Genomic DNA, 21271 nt, shown 5'->3' with positions numbered 1-21271 from the left:
AATAGTAATTACCCTGAATTTTCATTCGGTCAGAGAGAGATGGGCTTTATTTCAGCTGTGAACTTTAAATCTTTAAGAGCTTAATCCCCTCTCTCAGGGTAGATGGCTACTAACTGAAAATAAGATGATGAGGGGGAGAAAAGAAAACCTAAACCAAGTTTTTTTTATTTCAATTGGAAAGGGAAAAAAAAAAAATAGACTAAACCATGTCCTGCTCAGAGTTGATTTGTAAGGCACGTGTGCATACAGCAACTTTGTGCCTGTAACTTACATCCACGCGTTTTGCAAACAGTCCTATGAGGATATCAGATTCAGGCTTTAGACACACATTGTGTCTTTTGTGCCTGTATAGTTAAAGAAACCCCATATTTAACCCCACCTAAAAAAATGTGATGAGAGCACAGCCAGTAACCTTTGTCAGGATACTTAAAAGATTAGGAGACATTTTTAGGCATCCCTGAAATGCTGCCAGCTGTTTAGTAACTGAAGTGACTCAGCTACTCCACCTGCAACGCTGCCAGGAAATTCTATTCTGTGCAAGCCAAAGCTCTTTTACCTTTATCAGAGTACTGGTGCTCTAATTCATGGAGATCAGGCAGCAGGTGCAAGCAATTGATGCAGCAGTAAGTGAAGAAATCCAACACCACAACTTTTCCACCAAGGTCTTTGTGAAGAGAAATGGGACCTTCAGTGTTTAACCACTGTAGATCTGCACAGAGAACAGAGATAGCCACTTAGAGGAAGGGCAGGGAAAGGAAGACACTTGTACCTAACTGGTATGCTAACACAACACTTCTAGGGCATTTCACTTGAGGCAAACAATCCCATCTCTTTCTACCAAGTAGAAAAGCAAAACAGAAGTCTTATGTTTATCAAACTCACCCTCATATTACACAAATATTCAAAATTACTAAATGAATTTAATGTAAAATTGAAAGTACAACTTATAGTTAAAAGGTACCATTTAATTGCCAGAAGATGCAAGCTGAAGAACCATTTCCATATATTTTAAAAGAAACTGTATTACTCAACACCTAACAACATCATAGGTGTTAATAACAACTTTAAAAACTCATAAATGCAAATGGAATAGAACTCAAACTCTTCATTTTACAACATTTTTGTAAACGACCACTTTCAGAGATGACTTCAATATTTTTCCCTTTTTAGTTTTGACCTTCATTTTAAACAACCTAAAATGACAGACATGAAATATTACTTCCCAGGTGACAGAACTATAATCTTTTCAGATAGAGGTGGAAGTATACTTGGACACTCATTCTTATTACTTGATCTGAAACGTGAAGGCAATGCTTTCTCACTGGTGACTGATATTACTCTGATCCTGGCATTGAGATCTGAATGTCTTGGATAACCGTTTGCCACTCAACAGTTTTGGGGGAAAAAAGGAGAAAAAACAGATATGATACATTGTGAAGTCAAACTCAACTCTTAAAGGACTATTTTTTGGAGTGCAGAAATGTACTCAGAATAATCTGAACCTTCACCCCATCAGTTTCAGCAAACTCTGAGCTCAGTGCTCCAGAAGTTATTGCTACCTGAGTCAGCAGATTTGTTTTCTGCTTTGCTATGAGAAAGTTTGGCCTCCCTCTATACACAAAGTACATATTGATGTATATTCATATATACAACATGAATGTATGCACATTCAGACTTGGAGACAATTAATTTCAGTTCATGTATTTCTACAATACAAGAGTGAAGCTTTACATTTTGCTTCTTGAAAGAAGACCAGATTGGTTTAATGGCATCGCTCCACTTTTCACTAGAATTAAATTATCTTCCCTTAAAGCATACTGGAATTAAAAAGTGTTGGCTACTTATTTGATCTCATCCCCAGAAAAGAACAGAAGCTTTGACAAAATACAGAAAGCAAAACAATGGTAATGATAGTGAAGATTCAATTCAGGAGGCCAAATCCAGACAGTGAAAGCATTCACAATGGTTAGAAGTCAGAATTCACTCCTATGCTATAACGTTAATCCTGTATTTTTATCTGTTTGGGTCTCTGTCTTGCAATCCCTCATTTCTCACAGCCCCAGCAAGCATCTCTGAGGCCACGAGCACCCACAAGAGCAAGAATTGCAGGATGAATGCTTTGCACGAAAGTTACAAGAATATGGAAAGTGGAAAAAGGAGCACCACTGAACCAGGACGGCATCTCCAGCATTAAACACTTTATCAGGAACATGAAAATCAGCAAGCACAAATTGGTCATGGGGTGAGAGAGCTCAGAAAGGCCTGAAGTGGAAGGGCAAGAGCTGCAGCAAAACCAGAGGAACCAGAAGAAAGCTTCCTGCAGAAAACGAAAGCGCCTATTTGGGGAAAAAAAAAAAAAAAAAAAAAAAAAAAGTTAACAAAGCATAGGAAGCTTAAGAACGAGGCTTTAAAGAAGGGGTTTTTACAAGGGGTAGCAAGAGGCACACTCGTAAAGAGGTTCTTTTCTCCTTCGCTCCCGTGCCTTCACGAGCCCGCTGCCCAGCAAAAATGCCTTTTTCTACACCAGCCGACGGGGCGGTGGTTCCGCGGCGCAGCCGGGCCCATCCACCCACCTCCGCCGAGCTCGGGCACTGTCAGGTCCCGCTCCCGGCTGTCCATCTTCTTCAGGTACTGGTAGACCAGGTTCTCCTTCTCCTGAGCGGTATCGGCGTCGAGCAGCGCGTACTCCAGCTGCGTCTGTGCGGGCAGGAGCCCCGCCAGGCCCTCCGCCGCCATGGCGCCTCCAGGCCGAGCCCGCCGCTGTTTACTGGCCTGCCGCTTCGCCGCCGCACATTCGGCCTGGGATAGAAGAGCTATAATCAAAACAAAGCAAAACAAGCAATGAAAACGCTAAACGCAAACACACAGAGATTCGTCTTTCCTAAAGGGAGGGGCTTTTAAATTCATTTCTCATTTTTGACCCGGCTTTTGCAATTCGCAGAAGCACATTCGTGAGGGAAACTGTGCGCTAAATCCCGAGCGGTGATTCCTATCCAGCAGATTCAGCACCACCGCCTTATTTCCCCCCCCCCCCCCCCCCCCCCTTATTACGCTTTTTTTTTTAATTATTCTTAAGCGTAAAATACGTCACAACTGGGATGTATCGGAACCAAAGATTGAGGTTTGTTGTGGTTTTTTTTTTTTATTTAATTTTCGGAGCGGAAGGAGATGTAATGACAGAGGAGGTGACGAAACTGCGGATGCCGACGGGGCTGTGAGGGCCGGCCGGCGGCGCGCGCTTGAAGCGAGGCGGCTGCTCGGCGGCGGGAGCGGAGCGCTGGGCTCGCCTCGATCTTCTCTGTGTGGCGGCTCGTGGCAGCGATCCCGGAGCTGAAGTCACTTTTCTTTTAAATCCTTCTCGGGGGCGGTCAGGGGTGCGGGGAGAGCAGCACCCCAGGCCGGGCTGGGGGTTGGAGGGGAGGGCTGAAGGAAATGGCTCTGTCAGCCATTCCTTCTGTACCTGACAGATTCTGCTCTTGTTTAACAGCTGTTGCAGATACTCAAAGAGACGCTTGTTAAATTATTTTCAGGATCAGATCCACCATGCTCCTGTCCCATCAGGGGCTGCCGTTTGGTTTGGGGCACAGTGATGCTTTTGTAGAATGGGGCTCGGTTACTTTTCTTCCATCTCCCGTTCACTGCTGGAAGACAAAACTTATCAATGGTACGAAAGTTAGATTTGTGAACTGCTGCTTAAGTGCAAGGACAATATTTTGTATGTTGCCATGTCTGAAGATGCTTTATTGGAAGAGGACATTTGGGAATACAAATCAATTAGGAAGCGAAAGCCACAGAGTAACTCAAACAGTACCTCTGTGTCCATGCAGACAGTAACCAAAGGCAAATGCAGGCTGAAAAGAAAGGGAAATGGAAACAAAAAGAAATCTGTGGATAAAAGTAGTACTCCTCAGAAAAGCGGGCAGAGATTGAGGCCGAGTGAGGACCTGGATCCGTCTAAAGATGACAACAGTGTGCACACTCAGGAAAGCCTGAGCAGCTTGACAGAACAGGGCTCACCAAGCACAAGGCTGGTTTGTGATGGATATTGCCCAAGCTGTCAGATGCCCTTCTCCTTGCTGCTGGTGCAGACACCTCGCTGGCACGTTGCTGAATGTTTGGATACTCCAGGATCTGTTGAAAAAGGTAGGAATAGGGTAAGAAAGAAGTCTTCAGCAAAATATGTTAAACAGATAACTGCTGTAAGCTCTGTTTTCATATGTAGTTAAAATGTTCTCGTATCGAATTTTCAGTTCTTTGTGAAGAACGTGGAAATCTGATATGAAAATCTCAAAAAATGTGGAGCATTAATAAAGATTCATGATTGTTTAACAAGTTCCACTTCCATTGTATTAAGGAAGAAATCGAGGGTACATATTTACCATTGTAAAATAATGAGAAATATCCTTCATTTAAGGATTTGCAGCTTTTGATTCAGAATTTCTTCATATCTGTTTTACTTTTGTTGAAGTTTCTTCTTCAGAACAATTAAAATTGAGCCTTTAATCCTGATTTTGATGGTGGTATTACCTTAAGCAGATGTTCTATACTTCATTTCCATCTCTTCTTCCTATAATTAATGGGGAAAAAAGTCCTAATTGATTTGCATCCGTGAAAATTCTCAAAAGTTAGGTTAGCAAACTGTCAACAAAAAGTGTTCAGGGAACAGCGACAGATCTTTTGTTGGCATCTGAACCCTGAGTCCTTTTTACAGTACTTACATAAACAGATACCTGACTACTTTTGAAAATGTCACCTAGCAGACAATTTTAAATGGAATTTCAAGTAGATTCAGAACCTAGGTTTGGTTTGTTTTGAAACACGTTGTAGCCTTTTAGGGCACTTTTGATCTGAGCCTTGCTTGTACATGAGACAATTCTAAACTAGAAACCACGTAGCACATTAGTAAGTGCAGTACTGAAACAGGGTAACATATTTATCTTGCGAGAAAGGTGAATTAATGCAGGCTCAGAGCTGTGCTAATATCAGGTTGGAAAACCTAAAACCTTTCATTTTGCACCAGCTTGGGGCAGGAGATGTGGCAGCCTGACCATTACTTTGTACTTGTGCCTTCTGTCCTCCAATAACTACATTTATAAGAAAAGCTTTAAAATTGTATGCCATATGAGATTTTTATTTGATGTAATAATTATGCAAACTACATTTACAAAGACATTAATGTTACTTTTTGGTTGAACTGCTTTTCCATAGAGTGTCCTGATGGTTTACTGTGCACATCTACCATTCCATCCCACTACAAGCGCTTTAGCCATTTTCTACTTGCAGCAAGCAGAGCAGGAGAATATCTTGTGAACTCTACAGCAAACACTTTGGAGAGGAAGATGACATGTTCTACTACTGCAAAGTCCAGCTGTTTTCCAAGTCCTGTAGAAGTCTCGCAGACTGAGAAAACATCTAAGAACTTAAAAAATGTCCCAGATAATGAGTGTACATCAAAGATACAGGATTCGGCACAAAGGAAATCTCTAAATATAACCAGTGAAAGCACTTCCTCTTTTGCAGATGTTCAAAAGCCTCAACAAGTATTTCAGTTCACACAAACCACAGATAACAGCTGTAAATTTGAATTTTATGACTTTACACCTTCACAAGAAAGTGTTCCGGGAGAAGACCTTTGTAGTCAAAAAGATACGAGTCAGCCAAGCCTACTACAGTCAAAAGCTGATTTCAGTGACTGGGAAATTTCATATTCTCCACTGAGTACTTGTGAGGAAAGTGAGGGTGAAGTTGAGGAAGAGACAGAAGTAAAAACATCACAGAATAAACTACTCAAAGTCCAGAATCTTGAAGGTGATGAATCTGATGCTGAAGTTCTTAAATTTAAAAAGCAACAATGTGAGGAAATAAATACATCAAGCTGTTTGTATCATAGTGGAAAAAGTGCTTCTCAGAGTTATGTAGACAGCAAGTGCTGTAATTCACCATGTGTAGATAATCAGCAAGTGATGCTATCAGCAGAATCCTCTTTTCCTCTTAATTGCAATGAGGAGTTTCAACAGCCAGGATTGATTTCCCCTGCAGTTAACACAGGTAATAAAGAGTCACAAGACAAGGGTGCTTGTGCTTTGGATTCTGGGTATTCAGGTCTTATTCATACACAACCAGAGCTGCTTACAGAAGGTGCTGGATCTCCTTTGTCTCAAAAAAATAAGGTTTTGAGAGGCCCAAGTGTTGTTTTAACTAATACGGATAAAATGACTGCTGATGCCATTGAAAAAGGAGCTTGCCAAGAGAGTTTGCAGCAAGCGGTGAAGAAAGAAGAAAACCTCGATTCAACTGGTGTGTGCTTTCCCAGCCCCATCTCTAAAACGGTCTCATCTCGTTCCTTAGCAAGTATGAAGGCCAAATCCAGTCCTGCCAAAGGACTCAAACAAATGGACATTGGTGTTTTCTTTGGGTTAAAACCTAAAGTAAAAGAGGAAAGCAAAGGAGAGGCGTGTTTGAGTGAGGGAAAGCAGATACTCAGTTCAGTAGCTCCCAGTGGAAAGAGGCCCAGACAGCAAAAAAGAAAAGCTGAAGAATCTGTGGAGGATCTAGAAGCAGTTAAAGAAAGTTCAAATAAGGATGGAGGCTTTGCAGATGTAACTTCTGGTGGCCAAAGGAAGTGGAGAAAAAGATTTAGAGAATCATCTACTCCAGATGAAGGAGCAAGGAAAAAACAGTGTCCTTTCTACAAGAAAATACCAGGTGAGAGATAACTACTGCTTTGTGTAGTGGTCAACTAATTTGGGCTTGTGTGCTGCATTTTTTCCTCTAACTTTAGGCTTTGTTATTCTTCACTCCCCATATTAATTTAAACTGTAACCTTTAATGACTTCTTCCAGCAGTCAATAAAAACATGTCTGGGTGCAGATCTTCAGAAGAATCTGACCATGGGACAACAGCCCACAGAGGCCTCCTCAATAAAGCACAGTGAAATGTTTGCCTCAGGAAAACAGTTGCTAGGAAGACTTCTGCTTGTTTTTGACAGAATAAGAAACACGAGCTGATTTACTTTCTACAGTGTTTTTGAATATCTCCTTTGTTAATGTTCACTTTTAATTCCTCTATTTAATCTTTTACATTGTATCTTTTGCCCCTGAAAATAGGTTGGTCAATTACACTTATTTTATGCTAATTTAAAAAAAAAAGAAAAACAATTTTGCATATGAAGTTCTTAAATGCTACAACTTTATAAGCAAAGACATGAAAGTGAAGCAGAAGAATGTAGCTCAGGACACAGGAATTTCTCAATCTTCTCAAGCAGTCATGCTAAATATGGGATGATACACCAGCAACTTTAAAAGCTTCACGATTCTGTTTACCACCAAAGGGTTTAATTATACATGAATATTTGAGGAAACCAAATAGAAATACATTGGTGACTGTGAGAGCCAGACTGCTTCTTGAAGATTGACATATAAGTCTTCATGAGATTACACCACTATCATGGGTTCCATGAACTGAGAGCATTTCCCATATGTAATAAATTTGACTAGCAGAGTTCTGTGCCTGCAACAGAAATTTAAAGTTGTTTTGCTATAATCTGTAGTGTTTTTTGTTTTAATTACTTTACCTGAAGTGTGTTTTCTGTGCTGATAATGCTACGTGTGGATCCTCACTTAAGGAGTTTCTGTTTTATTTTGCTTTTTATTGGCAGACAACTGTTTGTTTTTTTTAATGGAGTTACAAATTCTAGCTATTTCTAGCTATAGCAGAGCTATTTGTAGTTCTTCTGGAAGAGCTCAACAACGTACAATGAAAAATATTTGGTTGTCCCCAAATGAATTGGATCATGGGTGGCTTTTCAAAAGTATGAATGTAAATGGACCACACCCCAATGTAAAAGGACCACTTGTCATTTCGTCTGCATTAAAACATTACATGTGCAGGAAGGAGGGCTGGCTTCCGTGCTGCTGTCTTTATGCAATAGCTCTGTACAAACAGCACCTCACTAAACACGTGGAACAGCAAATCATTCACATTTTATCTCAGCAGACATATCTGAAGATCCCAGATCGCTCACTCAGTAACAGTACAGTAGCATGCTTTGTGGAGAACGTTAAACAGACTAATTGAGATTTTGCAGGTTGATGGCCAAATTAATTGTTAAGCTGTTGTTATCTGTTTTATTTTGTGCTAAGATTTTAAACACGAACTTTGAGAAATGCCAGTTAAATACAGAGTTGCTCAACCAGCTGCCATGTGTGTAGGATGGCAGCTGAGCGACCAATAGATGGGAGACCTGTGAATGTATCTGCATGTGGATGCATTGCTAAAACTCTGTTTTAATGTGAAAAAACCTTTTTATTATTATTTTTGTGTGTGACTGTTGACTCATTTGCAAACTGAGTCCATCATTAAGTGGTCCCTGACACTTTGCATGGTGGAACTGTATTCCGTTTTTAATTTGGAAGAAAGAAATAAAAACAAATAAGAGTCTAAGAGAAATCTCATTAGAAACTTGTTCTGAGCTATCTGTGATTACTGACTGGTTTCTCTTGCCTTTTTGCTTTAGGAACTGGCTTTACAGTTGATGCTTTCCAGTATGGAGAAATAGAAGGCTGCACAGCCTATTTCCTCACTCATTTTCACTCTGATCACTATTGTGGGTTGACAAAAAACTTTGTATTTCCACTGTACTGTAATAAGGTAAGGTTTTTCAAGGTAACTAGATATTATCAAATTCATATATCAAGTCCATACACAACTATAATCATGATGAAAATTTAATACAGGACCAGAGATTCCATTACTGGGGCAATTCAGAACAGTGGATAATATGTATAGGGGAGTCTGGGAAGAAATCTTATCTTAGTTTGTCTGTTAAAGAAGATTAATGAAACTTACTTGTTTAGTTACCAGGAATTAATTTAGGTTTAAGTGGATTTCTAGCGATCATATAGCTCAATTTTCTGCTCAGTACAGGGCTAACTTCAAAGTTAGATCAGATCGTTCAGAGCCTTTGCCTGCTCAAATTTTGAAAATAGAAGAGGACAGGTTCTGCTGTGTCTCCATGCAACTTGTTGCAGTGCTTAAGCCACTCTGGTTTCTTTACATGCAATTGAAATGTCACATTTTACAACTCATGACTGCAGCTTCTTTTTCTCTTTGTATGTGTCATGGAGAATAATATAGACTCCATAGTCTCCATTGGCCTCATCAAGGGAGGGAAGTTTGAAATTAAGTTCCCTGTAAGCACCCTCTTCTCAAGGTTAAGTAAATGCAGTTGTTTTAGCCTGGTCCTGCATGTCCTGTGCTTCAGGTCTCCGAGTGGCCAAGACTGCCACTGGCTGTGTTTTGTCCAACCAGGTCTTCTCTACTCTTAGCATGGTAGGGCACCTTCCCTAATAAGCCCATCCAGAGTCTGCGTCAAAAATTTCTCTATGAGGTTCTCTGGAAGTCCCCTGAAATGGATGCCTCCCTTGTTGTCCTTCCAGCAGCTGCTGAGTTGTCTACTGTACCCTATGATGAGAGTCAGGGCCAGTGACCTGGAAACTTCTATAGTTATTTAAGCAAGCACTGACAACTTCTCTTCCTGATAGACAATCAGTGACAAATACTCATCATGTTGCTTCTTGTTGGTCTCTTCACGTTCTCACAGTTTCTCTCTAAGCCAGACAGTTTGGCTTTGAGAGCCTTTGTTTCTAAGAAAAAATAAAGTCTTTTAAAAGATTTTGTTCATTTTCTTGTTACAGATAACTGGCAATCTGGTGAAGAGCAAACTTCGAGTCAAAGAGCAGTACATCAATGTGCTGCCAATGGACACAGAATGTATAGTGAATGGGATCAAAGTGTTGTTGCTTGATGCCAATCAGTAGGTATCATTGCAATTGTTATGCAGTGTTTGTTTGTTTAGAATATTAAAGATAATTGGCTGAACAGACCCAGTGTTTTCATAATTTTTGGGTTTCCATGGATCTGAAAAAAGAAGGGAAGAAATTCTTCAATACCCTGACTTGACTTATTAACATAGATTTTCATTTCATTAGTAACTTCAGAGTGCAGAAGCCTAAGCTTATTGCTTATGTTAGCTTTTGGAATAGGGGAGCTATTTTTTAAAAAGGATCTTAGGCTTTTTTGGTGATGTTACCTTAGTTTTATTTTGTTTGCTTGTAGTGAGCACTTCAGTGTTATCCAGACGTATCTCCTTAGTGTTTACACTTGAGAGTTTGGATGGTTTTCTAGGGTCTGGGTACTTCAGTTTTTTGTGCCTGGTTGGAAACATCCTAGAACTGATGATCAGATCTGTTAGGTTTTTGTATCTACAACTCAAGATAGTGAAATCTTCAGCTGAAGAAAAACATGGTACTTTGGTTCCTGAGAGAGATGAAACCCAACCGCTCAGAAACAAAACAAAAACCCACAAACATCACAACAGGTAACTTGTAGTGCATTCAGTGGTAAAAGGGTGAGATTCTTACCCAGTGTGATGCACTGCCAGTGTGTGGTTGTGCTGGATTTTAGGTTCAGTAGCTCCTGACTTCCAGCCCCGTGCTCTTGCTGTTCTGTCTCTTGGTACCTTATTTGGCTATGTGCTTGAAGAAAAGTCCTTTCCCTAAAGTATATATTGAAATGCAGCACTGTCACAGCTGGTTTGAATGTTACTTATCTTAGGATTTGTTTATAGTTGGAGAGAGAAGATTCCATGAAGTCCTTTGAGAACCCTTTCTAGGAATGAAGGAAGCCTTGTTTCTTATGTAATTTGGACACTTCTCATTTTTCCTGTTTGCTTCCCTGCACCCCTGTTTCAGTTTGAAAGGCATATAAACCTAAAGTACGAAGTTTAACTTGTTGGAGAGTTTACCAGTTTTCTCATTTTAGCTCTGATTCATGCCAGTTTTATCCTTTTCTGAAGTTTCATTTCCCCTTTCCATATGACTCATGTCCAAAATAGTCTCACTCTGATTTTCCTGTCTGAGCGCTTGCCCTTCAGACAGCTTTGGTGAGGAGCTGCAGAAGGTGCAGTGGATTCATTGTGGCCAAGAATTGTGCTTACAAGCAGTGAATTCTGCATGCTGGATGATATTTAAAACTTGCAAATAGTGTTTAAAAGCAAATGCTCCATTAAGTCCAGGACCTGCAATAATGCAGTGCTCCTCAGAGATGAGAATGCTGCTTCTTTCATAGTATGCTGTTTCCTTGTGAACTCCAAGTTTAATAGAACCTCAGAGATTGCAACTGAGGCAGCATCTTTGTTGTACCCGATGAAAAAAGAGCAACCAAAAAGAAAGTTAATGCTTGATTACTTTACTGTTGATGTGTTTTTTCTTCTCTCCTTCTCAGCTGGGAATTCAAGTCTGTCTTCTCTATAGCCTTAAGGATAGCTTTAAAATTCCTTTGTAAGCTAGGAATTTCTAGCTACATTAGGCAGCCCAGTAGGTGTGATTTACAGTGCTGTTGTGCACTTTCTTGCTACTGGAGGGCAGCGTATTACTTGTCTCAAAGCATCACATCTCTGTAGAAGATTATTTACATGCGGGTGTTTTTTCTTTTTTCTTTCCAGTTGTCCAGGTGCAGCAATGATCCTTTTTTACCTGCCTGGTGGAGCTGCTATTCTGCACACAGGAGACTTCAGGGCAGATCCTTCTATGGAACGTTACCCTGCTTTGATTGGTCAAAAAATCCACACCCTTTACCTTGATACCACGTAAGTTGAGTTCACTTTTTTTTCAGTATGAACTATAGTTGCAGTTTTGTATTACTTTGTGAACCAACTGCATGTAAGTATAAATAACCTTACTGTTTTAATACTCATTAGTTCTGTTTAGTGTTATGTAAAAGCCAAAGTTCCTATATGTCTGTCCTGTTCATCTGCTGTGCTGTTAACGGGAGAGAAGAGAAGTGGATACTGGAAAAGATGCATTCTTTGAAATGGCTTTATTATTTGCAAGTGATATGAAGTTCTTGGGGTTAAAACTTGTGCAGTGAGTTGTTCAGCTTTAAAACTAGAGTCTTCTGGTTGTTTCTATGAGTGTTCAGCTCTGTTATGAAAAAGCAGGGGGAGGGAATTGAAAGATTGAAAGAATGCCAAATGGATAAGTCAGATTTCCAGGTTTTCATTAGACCTTTCTGTGACTTGTGTATGTAAGTGTTTTTCTGTGATGACTAATGTCCAGCTGCAGTTCTTTATTTCTGTTCCATATGTTTCTGTGAATGAATAATGCTTTATGTTATGGTTTTGTGTGCATGATAAAAAATAGACATCAGGATGTAATTAGAATATGCTACAAATGTCTAGCTTGAAAGTGCACTTGGTATTTATAGAGGAAAAACTACAGAGTAGAGAGGCAACTGAACTGACACAGGGAGAAGGCATGCATAGGGTGAGTTTTATTCAGTTTTATCTTGGCACCTCATGGTTTCTGATAAAGGGATCTCAAACTGAAATTCTATTTTAGGATAGCATCTTTTTCATTTCTTATTGCATATATGCAGTTTGGAGGTCCTTAGTAAACTCAGATGTCTTCCATCTGATCTGTCTTGTTTCCATGCCCCAGGTACTGTAGTCCTGAATATACCTTTCCTTCTCAACAAGAGGTTGTCCAGTTTGCTGTCAATACAGCCTTTGAGATGGTGACTTTAAACCCCCGCACTCTAGTTGTCTGTGGCACCTATTCCATTGGAAAAGAAAAAGTTTTTTTAGGTAAGTAAAAAAAAAAACAAACACCAAACACAAAGAAAAAACATAGTAGGTCTAAATACAGGACTAAGTAAATATCTAAGTACATGTTAAGCAACCTTTTTCCTGAAGGATGCCAAAGGGTTGCTTATTTCTTCAGGTCAGAAATTGCGTTAATTGGAGATGTAATGATGCTATTGCCAGTTCTTTATTTTTCCAATCAGTGAGTTTAAACTTTTGGGAAGAACTGTTTTTCTGCCATGTTTATACACACACACACACACACACACACACACACACACACACACACACACACACACACACACACACACACCTCCCAAGTATGCAGAAGGAATACTTGGATACTAAATGAATGAACCTGTTTAATTGATTGTGGTGACAAATGTGCCACTGATCGTTTTAAAACGTAAATGATGTATTTTTGCTGTAGTAATCTCACTTTACCAGAGTAGCAGAGGGATGTAATTATTCTTCAACTTCTATTTTGCTAACAGTTTTTCCTTCAAGCTTCCTATAATGTAGTTTCCTAAATACACATATTTATCAGTTTTAAAGAAATCAGTTTTTACACAGCATTCCCCAAGCCAAAGCACAACTTTTCTATCCTAATGAAAATCTTGTATGCTATGCTTCACTCAGGTACAGCATTAGGAATTAAAGTGATTGCTTTAGACTATGCTCCAGAGCAGGCAGCTCTGCCCTGCTGGTGCTCCTTGTGCTTTTAGGTATATTTGAAGTCATCAGTACAAAACTTTTTCACCAACATTTAGTTGCTCTAGCTTGTTTTCTTTGTATGCCCCAAAACCCTGCATGTTTCCAGCTTATTTCAAGTGATTACCAGTAAGATTTTACCAAAGAAATAAGACTTTGAACTTGTCACTGTGCTTCTCTTCTCCTTTTCTTTCTAGTTGTGATTTCCAGTGTAATTCTGACTAAAACATTGGAGCTGGAGTAGTTGGTTTTTGGTGTGGATTTTTTTTTTTTTTTTTTTCCAACAGCTACCATAGGTTTCTCTTCTGAAACAGTTTCGTATTCTAAAATCATCTTGTTGAATATAGATATTTTTTTCCCAATAGTAAAATTGACCCAGGGTAATAGTTAGGAGTGGCTCCAAGGAAGCAACAAAATAACTCCTATTTATTTTATTTGTTTGTGTTTGGTTTTATTCGTTTCTCTCAATCAATCCTTAAGCAATTGCTGAAGTTCTGGGTTCCAAAGCAAGCATGTCCCGTGACAAATATAAAACACTGCAGTGTTTGGAGTCAGCAGCTGTTAACTCCCTCATCAGTACGAACTGGAATGGTACTTTGCTTCACATTCTCCCCATGATGCAAATTAATTTTAAGGTAAGTTCTAGAAGTATTCTCTGCTTAACCTTCTGGCTGATCTTGACTGTTGGCTCTTCCCGTCAGTGTTTGGTGCTTCTTACCCTCTTGTCAGATCATATTTACTTAGTGAAGTTTTGACATACAGCATTATATTGAAAATGAAATGCAATTAAACATTAATAATGTTTCCAAACATGATACACAGAAAGCATAATTTCACCTCAATACGGTGCTTGTGCAGGATAAGCTGAGATTTGTTCCAGGACTTGCTCTGTGCTGGCTTTTTGAAGTGGATTTCTGTAATGACTGCAGGGTCTACCTTATTAGCAATTAATGTTTTGACACTGAGTTCCTGCTTTCAGCCTGTCTTTTACTTTATGCGATGTAGGAGAAGAGTAGGAGGATTTTCTGCATGCAGCTCTGCATGAAGATGAGCGTCAGCCCATGAACATTGCTAAATTCCAGTTTGGTATTTGACATAAAAAGGGGATACGGTTCTCTTCTGTTCCTCTCAGTTCAATTTCCAAGGATTTGTAATCATATTTTTACCTGCAAAAACATTATTTCTCCTGCTGAAGAACAAGGATATGGATATTTGAGGATATGGATCATTTAAAACTCAGTGAAAATTTCTGCATAAACAAATACAGCAAATGAATTGAAGGATGCTTTTTGCATGCACATGCTTTAGTTTTTCCACGTGATCATTATTTGTATTTTTTTAACCAAAGCAAATAAACCAGTTTATGATTAAGATGTTTCACAGCAGATGAATATAAAAGCACATTCAGTTGAGATTTGAGCCAGTAGACTTCCGGTGTTGAGACTTCTGTGGGAATTTCTTAGCTAAGAAAGGTGACTCATTTCTGGGGTGAAGAGCGTTTTAAAATGGTCCACAAAATACAGAAAGGCAAAGCAGCAGGCTCTACTTTAAAGGCAGTCTGAAAAAAAGAGAAGAATGGAGCTCACTTAGTACTGACAAATGTGGATTAAGTCTTTTCCAGCCTTGGTGATTCTATGATTCTTACTGTGCCACTTCTCTACTTAATAACTCACCAGTGTCTGACAGGTTAAGTTAGCACTTGGTGTTTGGTCACAGCCTCTCAGTCTCCATCTCTCCTCCCTCACACCCCCCTTCTGGCACAAGCAGATACCAAAACGTCAGCGGCGCTTTAAGCTAACCAGATGATTTTGCACTCAAGCAGGCTTTTGCCTTTTTTTTTTATCACCACTCAGCTGCAAGAGTGCTGACCTCCAGCCCAGAGAAGGAAACAAATTGTTTGGGAGCAAAATTAAAAAAAAAAGTGATGATGCCTTATGTGTTCTGATTTGTAATACATAGCTATTAATATGTGCTTATTTAGATGAAACAGTTAAGATCTTAACGTGCGAGGTGCTCTGCAAATGTAAATATTCATCATTATTGATTTGAAGGCAGGTGGTATTTAAAAGAAAAAGCTCTTACAAAAGCATGAGAACAAAATTTAATTTGATGTCTCTATCATGAAATCTCCAGTCTTTCAACTAATGAGCAATTTAAAGGCATTCAGCATAAGTCCTATTTTTTTTTTTTAATAGGGGTTGCAAGATCATTTGAATAAGTTTTCTGAGAATTTTGATCAAGTTCTGGCTTTCAAACCTACTGGGTGGACCTACTCTGATTCATGCCTTTCTGTGATGGATATCAAACCGCAGACAAGAGGAAAGATCACCATTTATGGTATAAGTGTGATAAAGATTCATTGCATTTAGTTGTGTGAACGGTCTCTGTATTTTTGTTCTGGGAACTCCTGCTGTTTATTGTTACCAGTGCTTTCTGGTTTCTGGCTGAGAAACTGAACAGATGGATCTCTCCAGGAGAAAGTAGTTGAGAACATAAGAACACTGTAAATGAAGACTTCTTTTCATACTACTTGCCCCTGTACTCTTCTTGCAAATAAAGATTGTCATGTGATATACTGGGCTTGTTTAGGTTGGAGAAGAGAAGGTTCTGGGGAGACCTCATTGTGGCCTTCTAATATTTGAAGGGAGCATATAAACAGGAGGAGGAATGACTGTTTACAAGGGTGGATAGTGATAGGACAAGAGGGAATGGTTTTAAACTGAGACAGGGGAGGTTTACATTAAATATTAAGAGGAATGTTTTCACTCAGAGGGTGGTGATGCAATGGAACAGGTTGCCCAAGGAGGCTGTGGATGCCCCATCCCTGCAGGCATTCAAGGCCAGGCTGGATGTGGCTCTGGGCAGCCTGGTCTGCTGGTTGGTGACCCTGCACACAGCAGGGGGGTTGAAACCAGATGAGCATTGTGGTCCTCTTCAACCCAGGCCATCCTATGATTCTATGATGTTTGCAGTAACTCCAGGGATGAATTCTTGGCCCACTGATGCTGGTGGCAGTGCAGTTCCTGAGCCAAGGTTTTATTCCATCCTCACTCTCATGCTGGAGAGAGAAGACTGTGGTCTTCCTCTCCCTGTCAGTTCTTATCAATACATGAAATTGAATCTTTTAAAGTTTTAACATTAATTTAATCAAATGTTAGACTGTTCAGTTTGCACTGACAATTGATTTGGTAACAATGCAAAATAACTTTCCAGAAATAAAATCTGGATGTTTGTTTTCATTTAGCTGTAAACTTTAGATCTCCAGTTTGAATTAAAAAATAATAATAATTATAATTTCTGAGCTGGAAATCTTACAAAGGTATTTTGGCAAGAAGTTAGATAGAGTAACAGATCTCTCTGATTTGTTTCATTTCAGGGATTCCTTACAGTGAACACAGCAGCTACCTGGAAATGAAACGTTTTGTTCAGTGGTTGAAGCCACAGAAAATTGTCCCCACTGTAAACGTTGGTGACTGGAGAGCCAGAAGCTTGATGGAAAAGCATTTTAGAGACTGGATGATTGAGGGCAGTGGACATAAGTAAGGAAAAATGTATATTTCAAAGAAGAGAAGCTGAATGGGAAATTCGGAGTTCCTGTGAAATTGTGACTCTTTTTTTACATGGAACTCTTTGGGAAGGATACCACTGCCATTCTCCTGAGAAAAATGGACTGGTGGGAGGGTACCTTGTTTTCTGATTTACCTACTAATATATTTCCCTATCACTTGTTTGCAAATGCCTATTTCAGTTTATTCTTATCTTATTCTTTTTATCCTGTTCTTAATTTTCTTCAGATCATGGAGATGCCCAGACGTACAGTGCTGGGGGAGAAGCCACCTCCAGGTTAATCTTCTTGGAAAATAAGTTATTGTAATAAATGAAACAGCATTATGCTCATGCTACCAGCTCAGGCTTCAGAGGAGCTCATTTTTTCATAAGCTGGAATTAGTGTTAATTAAAACTTTGTTTCCAAAGTTTACTCTATGTAAGAGTATTGGTGTAGCTTCTGCAGTATACATGCTTGCAAGAATGAATTTTATAGAAGACATTGTTAATTATATTATGGTCAAGATTTTTTAAAAATAAAGAACATACATGAAGCATGTGAGTTTTTTCTAAAATGTAAGTGCATTTATTTCAGTATGATAATTGCTCATTCCTATTGGGAAACCTCTCTATACTTCCAGTGAACGTTCCACGTATTTTGCTTTTGTGAGGTTAGGCCTGTGCCCTTGTAGTGCAAATTCTCAACACAGAGCCAAAGAACACAAGTGGTGCTTCTCCATGTGGTGCAACACATTTGTGTTGGCCAGGTTGTTTGTACAGCTTTGTCCCTTGAATTCTGGAAAAAAGTAAAAGTAAGTCAGTAACACCAAGGTAAGTTTCACTTTGCGTTTTCTCCCTCGGTGCTGTTTCTTTATCTGCTTGGTGTTTATGGTACTCAAGTATGTGGTTGCACACAGGCACGTTGGTGTCATTTTAAGTGTTTTAATAGAAATCATTCCAAAGTGTGTGATCATGCACAAAAAGCCATCCTACAACTCCTTAGTATAGCTAATCTGAAATCTTCAGTGCCTTTTTTGTCAGAAAAACATTTATTTAATGGTCACTGTTAGTATAAAAGCTTGCCATGATTCACAGTTGTTTCAGTACACTCGCTGAAATATGACATCGTTAAATGGTTCTGTTTAACCTAGGCAATTAAAAGTATCTGAAGTTTTTATTTTACATCATATATTATGCTAGCTCTCCTTATCACAAGAACCGTTCACTGCCCTGGATTTGGCATACCCATTCCTAGGATTCCACTCCTTGTTGGTGTAGGTGTGTTAAAAATTATCTGTTGATGTGCTTGCTTTTGCTGAGCCTGAATTACTGCCTTGTACAAGTTAGGGCAGATGTGGGGATTCTGTTTGGCAGGCACGTGCTTCTAACAGTTGAATTGTTATGGAATTATTCATGATTTTCAGCTCTCGTGTCTTTTTCCTACCTAATTTTGCACAAAGTATGAGGGGCATGCTGATGTTAAAACTGTAGTCATGTCTCTGACGTCCTCTTGCTTTTATAGCTGCAGTTTCAAGAATGAATATCCCTGCAGAGAATGAGTAAGTGTGTGGGTTGTGAACATGCTGACATTTTTATGGGCTTGCAATGCAATTAGTTAGCCTTTATGCAGATTCTAACAGAACCTAAGTAAAGTGGCTTTCACTGCAGCTGCTAGGTGTGAGGCAGCTGGTCCCCCCATGGGGCTCTGCTTTCTGGTCTCAGTTTCTATGCTACCACCCAGAGCAAAGGTTGGGTTTTGTTTACTTTCAAAAGCAAACTTCAATTTCTGCATCTAACCACAAAAATGATGTGTATTGGAAGATGCTGGCATCGGCATCGCTGGGCTGATACAGTTAATGACCTGACTTGGAACAGATGCCCATAGACTCACAGAGCAAAAGCAGAAGAAGAATGGCATTTGTACTGAATTCCTTTTTTGTCTGTGTGTGGGGTCTGGTTTCAGTTGCCTGCTTTGCTGTAGCTATTCATGTGTCAGCCTCCTGCGTGTTCTTATCCCCTCTTTCTCAATTGTATTTGCACCTCTACCTACCTCCACCTATTTTTGTCAGGGTAGATTTGTCATCCATCTTCTTATTAGGAGTTGTCCATGCTATCGTATATTTAGCCTCCTTCATATGGAATGAAAAAAGATCAGAATCTCAACTTGGAAGAAAGGTTTTGGTTGTTTGGGTTTGTTGTTGGTTTTTTTTTTTTTGTTCTTCTCCGTATTGTAAAGGAAGAAAGTTAATAATGGGATTAGATTTCTTAGATTGCCACAAGGGGCACATAAGCAGATGTGGAAAACCATTTAATTAAGAATTTTGTGGAAAGATTTATAGCAGGATATTTTCTCTTTCCTTTCTGAGATTGTTCCTTAGGGAAGGCTCTCTGATCACAGCTGGTTGAGTCCTCTGAGGGGCACTGATACAATAAGCCTCATTTCAGAGTTGGTGTAATTAATTAGGACTTAAGAAGTGACTCTGTTTTTCCTAATGGCAGAGTGAATATTTTCAGTCTATTAGCAGCACTGGAATTGTAAATACATGAGAAAAAAAACCCTTTCCTTTGGTTAAAATTGTTGGCTCCAACTGAAGATGCTGTTGTTTGAAGTCAGTCGATGAGGATTTTTGGTCTGTTTTGTTACAGTCAGACTGCACCTGGGTGCCCTGTGTGGTGGATGGGGGAATCAGGCTCTGTGTTCACCACCACATCCAATGAGTGGCACGTGTCAATGTAAATTACAGATTTCACTAAAGCAGAATGGGTTTGTGAGCACTTCCAGTTTGCCTGTTGCTGACAGACTTGGGGCAGAAAGCAAAGCAAAAAGGGCAGCAGTAACACGTGACAATCAGTGCCCAGAACAGTTTTCAAAGCCAACCACTCTAAAGAGTCGCTTTGTATTTCCCATCCGCGCTCTGATTACGTATCTCCCCAATGGCAGATAAATGAGCTAAAAGCAGCACTGTTTGAACAGGGCAGTGGGAGGGGAGAGGGAAGGGAAGGAAAGCAACTTGCTGAATGTGCTGAGTCAGGTAGCGAGGTTCAGACCGGTTGTGATAAATGAAAACAGCCACAGCAAGCCTGTCCTTTCTCTCACACACAGCCCTTAGGTGCTGTTAGGGTGAGACTGCTCTGTGGAGCTGCTGGAAGCCTGGAGGACTGCGTGCTGAGCCCTAGCAGGCAGAGCCCTGCATCTTCCACACGTCTCTTGTTCCCACTTGTTCATCTGAACCTTCACCCGCTGTCGTGTGGCGGCACCTCATTATCGAATCTCCAACAAATACTTTGGCAGTGAAGAGGCTTTTCCACTCGGTCACATTTACATGTGCTGTGCTATCTCAGAGCAGATAGTGTCTTGTTTGTGCCAGTTCCCAGCGAGTGCTCGCATAAGGATTTTTAAAACAGTTTAAGTTTTCCTAACTGCTGTTTGAAAGTAACTTTACTCACCTTTCCTTCTGTGTGCTGCATTGATCGTCATGGATTGAAGAGGAAAAGGCACTGTCTTGGGGGAAAAAAGACACAAATATTGCATGTGAGGAAAAGGTGATATGAGGACACAAATGTAAACAAAGGTGATGATGGGGCTGAGTTTGGCGGGAAGAGCTGGTGATGAGCTCCTGCTCCCCCCTCCTGCGAGACCATTGCTTTCCCTCATAGTTTTCCTGCAACTCCTTCATGATCCCTCCTGGGACAGGCAATTCCTCCCAGCAGGGAGAGCACCAGCAGGGCTGATCCTCAGGGCACCCCTCAGCATGGCTGGGGCTGATGTCTTGGGGGTGGAAACAAGGCCTTGGGCTGTGGGGAGGTGCACTGAGGGCTATCGCTGCTTCTGGGGCTGCACAGAGATCTCCAGGAGCGTGACAGGGTTTCTGGGTTTCTGCCTTGTGACAGTAAGTGCAGGAACCTGCTGTGAGCTGCCATACTATGGAGGAACTGATGCTGCAGGGTCTTGGCAGCACCTATGGGAGCCCGTGGCCTTACACACCAGATGCTCTCTCCATTTTAATCTCTTGAGGAGTACTGGTGTCAACTGGAGATGCTCAGTGGCTGAGGAGAGAGTCCAGGAAAAGCAGCCGAAGGGCTTTGGGTGCATCTGCAGTAAATAAATAGTGGTGGGGCTTGCCAAAGTGGATGAATATTTGAGAGAGTTGCACACTGCACCAGCCAATGAAATGTGATGCTGAATCAGTTAGGGAAATTTCAGGGATTTCATAGCAACAGAATTGAATGATGAATGTCTTCTCAGTGGAAGCTGACAGATGTTACAGCTCTTGTTTCCTGCTTGTTCTTTCTAGTTTGCTCCCAGGATGTTTATTCTAACAAGCAGCCTGATGCCCACTGGGGACAGAAAGCACTGCTGTCTGCTCAGATTTG

The 21271-nt window shown here is 40.3% G+C and overlaps 2 protein-coding genes across 3 annotated transcripts in view; one reads left to right on the top strand and one right to left on the bottom strand.

Annotated features, from left to right (window-relative positions):
* NHLRC2 (NHL repeat containing 2) overlaps window positions 1-2736 on the bottom strand; it is a gene marked incomplete at both ends in the record, with an annotated part of 32603 nt that extends 29867 nt beyond the window's left edge. Inside the window, 2 exons of one of the 2 annotated variants that reach the window (XM_079536580.1) lie at window positions 557-709; window positions 2574-2736. In XM_079536580.1, the coding sequence (XP_079392706.1) occupies window positions 557-709; window positions 2574-2736 (316 nt within the window). The remainder of the gene's footprint in view (window positions 1-556; window positions 710-2573) is intronic. The other variant, XM_079536581.1, reaches the window with a different exon arrangement.
* A 989-nt stretch (window positions 2737-3725) lies between these two features.
* Window positions 3726-16894, top strand: DCLRE1A (DNA cross-link repair 1A; the record flags this gene model as incomplete). The annotated part of the gene is made up of 9 exons (XM_079535719.1): window positions 3726-4143; window positions 5209-6705; window positions 8516-8649; window positions 9696-9814; window positions 11504-11647; window positions 12498-12643; window positions 13832-13986; window positions 15547-15688; window positions 16728-16894. The coding sequence occupies 9 exons, from the start codon at window positions 3726-3728 to the stop codon at window positions 16892-16894; spliced, it is 2922 nt and encodes a 973-aa protein (XP_079391845.1).
* Window positions 16895-21271: the final 4377 nt, after the last annotated feature.

This window comes from Tetrao urogallus, assembly GCF_951394365.1.
Source record: "Tetrao urogallus genome assembly, chromosome: 5".
NCBI classification, from domain to species: Eukaryota; Metazoa; Chordata; class Aves; order Galliformes; family Phasianidae; genus Tetrao; species Tetrao urogallus.
The sequence above is the reverse complement of the archived record's forward strand: the minus strand, read 5'-3'. Positions and strand labels throughout refer to the sequence as shown.